The 7,944-nt window shown below is 42.7% G+C and overlaps 1 protein-coding gene across 8 annotated transcripts in view; it reads left to right on the forward strand.

Moving 5' to 3' along the window:
• The window catches only part of LYPD6B (LY6/PLAUR domain containing 6B), a 165,880-nt gene extending 158,416 nt beyond the window's left edge, over positions 1 to 7,464 (forward strand). For all 8 annotated transcript variants that reach the window (XM_036092571.2, XM_036092570.2, XM_078070771.1 and 5 more), the window contains 3 exons: positions 962 to 1,060; positions 4,660 to 4,790; positions 6,731 to 7,464. In XM_036092571.2, the coding sequence (XP_035948464.1) occupies positions 962 to 1,060; positions 4,660 to 4,790; positions 6,731 to 6,910 (410 nt within the window). In that variant the 3' untranslated portion in view covers positions 6,911 to 7,464. The remainder of the gene's footprint in view (positions 1 to 961; positions 1,061 to 4,659; positions 4,791 to 6,730) is intronic.
• Positions 7,465 to 7,944: the final 480 nt, after the last annotated feature.

Consider the following 7,944-nt stretch of genomic DNA (forward strand, 5'->3'; position numbering starts at 1 on the left):
TTGTCAGGTTACTAGGATGGTTTGGGGTTCTCCTTGATCTTTATCTGTTTTATTCTCCAGAAATGGAAGAATTGAAAGTTTTACACAAGGCTTTATATCATGGCTTGTAAAGAAATGTCAAATTTATTATACTTTTGACTTCTTGCCCATTAAAACTACAAGATACAAGGTAGGAAAAAAAAAAAACCGTGAAGACAAAAAGGACATTCTCGTTGCTTTCAATCCAAATTGCCAGCAGTCATAATTTCTGCTTTCTGTAACACTCTCGCCTGAGCATAAGAGCCTGAGAATTACTACCATCCTTATATTAAATGTTACATTCCTGATTGAGGTCTAATGTTGGGATAATTGACATATATCAAGTGAGATTGCTGTAATGGAAGTGCATGTGGATGGAGACTAGCCTGATTTGATGGGCCAGGGACTCTATTAGATATTTTTATTGCAACCTCCTATTTAATCTTCATGATTTCTCTGCATGTCATGGGGATCCACATTGTTAGTATTACTGTAAATATTATTATTTCTTGGAAACTAAAAATCACACAACTACTTAGTGGGATAGAGAATTCAAGCTCATGTTGACCTGACTCTAGTTCTTCTCAGGGGCCACACGATACCAAATAATTGGTTCTGATACTATCCCCACCCTTGCCCGTTCTCTCAACTCCCACTTATTCCCCAGTTATAAATTGTAATGGAACAATATTTCAAAGTGGCTTGTGGAATCATTTTCATTACTCTCTAGTAGATAAGTAGACAAAGTATTTAAAGAAAAGGGAATAAAGAACATGCCCCAAGTCTGGCAGTTCCGTCCAGCTCCCTAGCAACAACAATTCTCAGGATGATGGCATGTACATTTTGTTTGATCTAACAAAAGTTGCTAATTTTGTGCCATCTTTGATGTTTGAAAGTTTGTCCTTTGTAACCTTTCTGTTTCACTGTGCATTTCTCTTTAAAGCTACGCCATTTCCAAACAGCTTCAAGTGTTTTACCTGTGAAAATGCAGGAGATAATTATAACTGCAATCGATGGGCAGAAGACAAATGGTGTCCACAAAGTAAGTGTGCTGAGTTTGGAAGACGCTCTTGTGATCATACCTCATTTAGGTCTCTCTTAACTGACCCTGAGCAGACATGTTTTATATAATGGGATTAGCGTATCAACAGGCTGATGATGTTCTGTATAAATCAGATTTTTTTAGGAGACTATGCAGATATTAGACTATTCTGAGAGTATTTGGAAACTGGTGGCATATCCTCAGTTTGTCGATGTGTGTGCCTCCAAGGATAATTTCTTAAATAATAATTATCAGGCGGAACAAATAGACCACAATATTGTCTAAGGCATCCTAAGAATTTCAGAAATGCTTGATGATACCTCTAGAAAAGTCATACATACTGGCTAACGCAAAGAAAGGTTTTTATACTCTTGAGATACATTGATGCTTTGGTGACTCATTCATTCATTTGACAAACATTTGAATATCTTTTTTGTTTGCTTAGTTCACTGACACATCTCTAGTACCTAGTCCAGTTGCCTGGCCCATACTAAGCACTCAGTAAATATTTGTTGATAGAATGAATGCATGCCTTTGATTAGGTGGTCAGGGAAATCTCTGAGGAACTAAGACCTGACTGACCAAAATAAGGCAGCCATGTGGAGATATGTAGAAAGAACATGCCGGGAAGAGGGAACAGCAAATGTAAAGTCTGCAGGAGACAAGATTTGGCCTCTTCAGTCAACAGGAAGAAGACTGGCCAGTGAGGCTTCGTAGCAGATAGAGAAAGAGTCTCATGGAAATAAGGACTGGGGCACACAGGATCTTCTTTTTCTGGTAGAATTTGGATTTCATTATAAATGTGATGGGAAGGCGGTAGGGGGTTATACGCTAGGGGAGCACAGGATTCTAGTTGTGTTCTAAAATACTGCTCTGCTGCTATGTGGAGCATGGGTGGCTGGGGACAAGTAGAAGGGGACACCAGGTGGGGTCTTTCATTGTCTTCAGGCAAGAGAAGATGGCAACTGGGACTAGGGTGGTAAGAATCGAGGGACAAGAAGTTCAATGATTTAATATATACAAACTTCGTGGTAAGGCAGACGATGTGCTGATGGGGGATTTGGAATTGGAAAGCTCTACTTAGAGCTATAAGAAGATCAGGTTACTCAGATTTTAGGAGGTACTGGTTTTTTTTAGGTTTTCAGACCAAAAAGCCAAGAGAAGCCAACAAACCAACCATCTCTTCCAGAGTTAAAGATTACCAGTTTTGGTCTACTATTACCTTGACTCTTTTGGAAATGTCTGTATCATATTCTATAAAGCAGTGAAATACCCTTACTTCTTCCAGAGAAAGCCAGTGTGTGACACCAATAAATAGTCCACACGGCAGACCTCTATGGGGCCTGAGAATCTGATGCTATAAATTAGCACAAATGGTTGTGACATCTACTTGGCAGTATTTGTCATGATTTCTTTTCAAAAGTAATTATTATAATTTTTTCTTGAGGTTCTTTTACATTTCTGTAGAGTGACCCTAAATTGGGTATGTGCTTCTGAGTACATGTACGTATGTTATGCATTTGGAGATGTGTTTCTACATTTTGCACAGAAATATATCTTCATTATTTCATAGTTTTCAAGGTTGGCCAATGCTTTCTTTATTACCTTACTTCAGAAGGGTGGGTATCGTTCTTTCCCTATTTGCTTTAAATTCCTCTGAAACATTCGGTGCTAAGAATTAAGACAGTAGTCAATTGGGGCATTGATGTCCAACTTCTTGTGTTTTATCTTCACAGACTGTATTATTTTGAATTATATCAAAACACTGTTCCCACTAGGTCTGTGCATAACACTTCAAATTGTCATTTATTAATCAAAGCCATTTTTAATGGGAACGTGCATGGATATTTGGGGTTTTAGAATTTCATCTCTGTTGAAACAGGTGAACAAAAGAGGAATGCTGCAGCTTTCTACCACCAAGAAAATGTCAGAGATGGGAGAGGTGAAGCCCGCGGGCTCTTCCAGGTCCCCCCTGCACACCTGACTCTTTAAGAGCTCGCCATGGAATAACCCCCTCATTCCAGTGTGCATGATGGAACATTCTTGACTGTACTCAGTCAAGCCCCAAAGATACTAACCATCTGGAATTCTAACCGAGGGTGTAATTTTGTACAATTTGCCATTATTTAGGAGAGTGATAGTCAACCATTTCTTGGGGTGAACAAGCCCACAGCTATTGTTCTTTGTCATCTCAGGTTTCCTTTCCCCTTCGAGTTTTCCTTCTGTGGTCTGTCAGTGTTGTTAAGAGCGGTTCTCTGTGTAACAGGATATGACAAGAATGACATGTCTTGTTTTATTTACCCTGGCTTCTGTTCTGACTTTCCAGGGCTGCTTTAGCACGGGTGACATTTTATAGGAACACACACAGCTACCAGTTTTCAGCTCTCCTTTGTTTGAAGTCTAAGTTGAAATGCCTTTCTAAAACATTATAGTCGTTCCTTTTCCTTCCGAATGTGGAAGTCAACTACTTGTGTCGAGTGCCCTACACCATCATCTGATTTAATACTAAGTATGCCGAGAGGCAGAATAGTGTTCTGGTGAAGAGTACAAACCCTAGAAAACTGCCCAGGTTAGAATCCTACCTTCCACCACCTTCTACCTAATGTAACCATGGGCAAGACACTGTGCCTTTGTTTTTCTTGATCTGTAAAATGATATTAATAAGACTTGTCTTAAGGCTTATTGTAAGGATTGACTGTGTGAATACATGCTAGAGTGCCTAGCTGGTGGTATCCCCTCAGTATGTGTTAATATTATTTGAAGTTTACAACAACCGTATCAAAATGTCAGCATACTTGTCAACATCATTTTATTCAAAAGTAAGTGAGCTTGAAGGACCTAATGGGGCTCACTTGTAACTGAGGCAGTTCTGTGAAGCCAAGGGTTCTCCGTATTAAACAAGTTTTCCCCTCATTTTATGGCATTGCTGCTCTAGTCCATTCTCAATAAACTAAGGAGCATTGCACTGGCCTGAGATCACTATAAAGAGCGGCAAAACTAAAGCAGAAGTTCCTTGGATATTGAATGAAATCACTTTCTTTAAAAGTAGTAAAACGTGAGTGCTTAAAACCATACAGAAAGTTGTAGAAATGAGCGAGCTGTGTGGCAGGGAGGGGACAGAGAGATTTAGAGTTAAGAAAGGGGAGGAAAATGGGAATACTCAGGAAAAGTCAAACACTCTGGGAGGATTAGAGCGTGGGTAAGAACTGGGTGCATCAGGAAGGTGGTCTTGATGTATACTTTAAAGCACCTGCTTTTCATTTACCATGTCTCTTAGTAGACAAAAAACAAATGCTGAATAATACACCAAGAAGTGCTCTAACCCATTACATTTTACGTTTACACCTTCCATTCCATAGAGTCCTAGAACCCATGCTTCAGAGGGAGAGAGACAGAGATACAGGCACTTTGATAAGAAATAGCAGACCCAAGGTCAGCTTTAGAGGGCACCAAAGGATAGGTGTCCACGCCTGCCATTAAACCTCTTGCCTTGAAACCTAAGGATTGTCCTGAATTTTAGTCCTTTCCGAAGTGATTGTTGAGTCTCTCTTTTGCAATGTGAAACGTGTGGTTGCCTTTTTTTTTTCCTTCCTGCCTAGATACACAGTACTGTCTGACAGTTCACCACTTTACCAGTCATGGAAGAAGTACATCCATTACCAAAAAATGTGCCTCCAGAAGTGAATGTCATTTTGTGGGCTGCCACCACAGCCGAGATTCTGACCATACAGTAAGGAGTGTGTGTGTGTGAAGTTTCTCTCCTGGGTTTTTTTTGTAACTGATGGTTACTTATACATTATGGAAGGCAGGAAGGATAAGTCAGATTGTGTACATGTTTACTCTTTGCGGAAACACTCCCTGACAGGGATGCAACAGAGACCACAGAGAAATGGAAGACTCTCTGTCCTTCAAGAAAAAATAATGTTACTAGAAACAAATACTAATTCCCAAACCACACAGCTATACCCTGGACCTCGGACTTTGGGTAGATTGAAGTCTGCTCTGGAAGCCCAAGACCAAACCATCCATGAGAGAATGGCAAACACTACAGAGCCCAGCTCATGTATTTTCTTTATGGCCAGGTATCATGGGCACACTGGCCAGTGAAGGTGGAAGGTGGAAAGAGGGAAATGGGGACCCCTTTCACTAAGGAGTCCTGGTCTTGCCCCCCACCTCTGCTTAGATGAGGAAGTGAGTCTGAAAGAATCTGTTTAATAGGATGAACTATGGATAGATTTTAGATCACCTGATCTCGATTTTCTCATTCTAAATGAGCAATTTTCCTCTTTTATATGCCTGGAATTCTGAAATGTTTGTAAAAATTACTTGAAAAGTATATGAATTTCATGAGATGTTAGAATTTGATTTAGTTTATGTGTACGGAAAGTGGTTCTGACACCAGTGGCTTTCCGCTCTGGCTCCGTAGGAGAGTCACCTGGGGAGCTTTCATAGCTGTGCTCATTGTCGGGGGTGCGGTGGGGGAGAACATCCCAGATCAGCTGAAACAGAACTTCAGGGTGGGGTCTTAGGCATCAGCATCTTTCCTTTTTTTTTTTTTTTTTTTTTAAGATTTTATTTATTTGACAGACAGGGAGAGAGGGAACACAAGTAGGAGGAGTGGGAGAGGGAGAAGCAGGCTTCCCGCGGAGCAGGAGCCCGATGTGGGGCTCGATCCAGGACCCCGGGATCATGACCTGAGCCGAAGGCAGACGCTTAACGACTGAGCCACCCAGGCATCTTTCCTTTTTTAAAGTTCCCCGAGGAGATTCTCATGTGCAGCCAGGGTTGAAAGCTGCCGATAAAGGTACTTCCGAGTCGCTGCCCTTTTCTTAGCTAGCCAGCCTGGACGCCTCTATGAATGGCTAGCTAGGTTTATCAGGTTGAAGCATTGTTCCAGGTATTATGACAGGAGATTGCCTCCCCTGAAAAACATCTTGTGCTGTGAGGGGACAAGCCTTTTTCAACCACCCAGCAGCCATAATTAGCAAGCCATTCTGCTGTAACAATAGGAATCAGGTGTTAGTATAGACAATAGAGAGTCATTATTATCCCCTAACAAGCAGTACCGAGAAAGAAAATCAATGACCAATCCAAAAGGTTCCTAGCTTTCATTTTTGTTTCAGTGTTTCTCCTTACAAACCTTAGATTTGTTGATTCAATCAAGCAGTCTTATTCAATTTCCCTTCCTCTTCTTTTCCTTGCTTATGCTTGGCTTGCTGCAGATAAATCACTGTTAAATGAAAAGACTCTCAAGATAGTCCTTACTTCCGGGTCAGTGGTGGGGAAAGGTACTCAAGGGGGCCTGAGCGTCTCGTAGACTGGATGAGCTGGTTAACTCTAAAGATTTTTTTTATTTATTTATTCATTTGAGACACAGAGATACAGAGAGAGAGAGCATGAGCAGGGGGAGAGGCAGAGGGAGAGGGAGAAGCAGGCTCCCCACCGAGCCAGGAGCCCGATGTGGGGCTCCATCCCAGGACTCCGGGACCACGACCTGAGCCGAAAGCAGACGCTCAACCATCTGAGCCACCCAGGCACCCCGAGTTGGTTAACTCTAATTCTATCTAATCTCAGTGCTGAAGAAGCTTGATTTTGTGGCTCTTTGCTTCACCCTTCCCTCTCCTTCCCATCACTCACCCTCTTTCCCCTCTCCTCTTGCCTTTGTGACAGGAGTGTAGGTCTTGCTGTGAAGGCATGATCTGTAATGTAGAGTTACCCACCAACCACACGAATGCAGTCTTCGCCGTGATGCACGCGCAGAGAACATCTGGCAGTGGTGCCCCCACGCTCTGCCTACCAGTGCTTGCCTGGGTCTTCGTGCTTCTGCTGATACGAGGCCACTGTTCCTAGGAGAGGCAGAAACCGCCCCATGAAGCACCGGCCACGAACTGTGTGAACACAGCATTTGAGTGAAGACCAGTCTCGCACTTGAAGAGTGCACCTTGGACCCCAAAGCAGAAGCCAGTTGTTTGCTGAGCTAAAACCCTCCTGCATCAGGCCACGGAATTGAGGGAAGGGAACATGGCAGAAACTGAGGGGATCGCCAGGCTTCCTGGCCAGAGGGGCTGCATTTTGTCACTTCCGCAGGGAGGAGCCTGCCCAGCATCTGCAACGGGTGGGTGGCAGTAAGCCTGTGGTGTTCCTGCCTGCCCAGGCCGTTAGCTGAAGGGACTCGTCGACCTCAAGACTCTTTTGGAAGCTGCTGGGTCAGACCCTCACATTTCTGTGTGTGATTAGCTCAGTGTCTCCATGAAATCTCACCCTTTCCCCGTGAGAAAGGAATCTCCCCACCAATGACATAGTCAATGAGAAAGGCCACTAGCTATAGGAAGAAAACTTCCAGTTGAACTAATATGAAACCCATTTGCTCATGTGGGGGGAAATAAAGCTTTTAAATTATACAATGCAGAATGCATGCTTATATGTGTTTCTTGACTGACCTGGCGACCTCGGATAAAACATTTACCAGTGTCATAAAGGAGGTCACTGAAGTTATGTTTCCATGCACCATGGGTGATATATTCTGGCTTAAATTATAAACTTCCATGCCAAAGTGACCTAGCTTTCTCTTTTTGGAAAGGACACTTCTTGGGATGTTAAATGCGAATTAGTGAATTGAGAAAATCAGGAAGCCTTCCTGATGCAGAAGGATGACACCTCCTCCTATCATGCACCCTTCGCAGTAGCAGCTTAACTTCAAAGAAACTGGCAAGAGGGCCCCTCCCCCATACGGTCAACTTTTCTCTGAATGTCAGGGCCACCAAGTGAACCTTTCTAAAAACATGCTAAAATGTTTGGTCCCTTTGTCTCGTCTTTCCCTTTTTTAACAGTCGCAGCAACTTCTTTCTGTTTCCAGAATCCTGATTTCCTGCCTTTACAGTTGG

This window comes from Halichoerus grypus, chromosome 4 (assembly GCF_964656455.1).
Source record: "Halichoerus grypus chromosome 4, mHalGry1.hap1.1, whole genome shotgun sequence".
Taxonomy (NCBI): Eukaryota; Metazoa; Chordata; class Mammalia; order Carnivora; family Phocidae; genus Halichoerus; species Halichoerus grypus.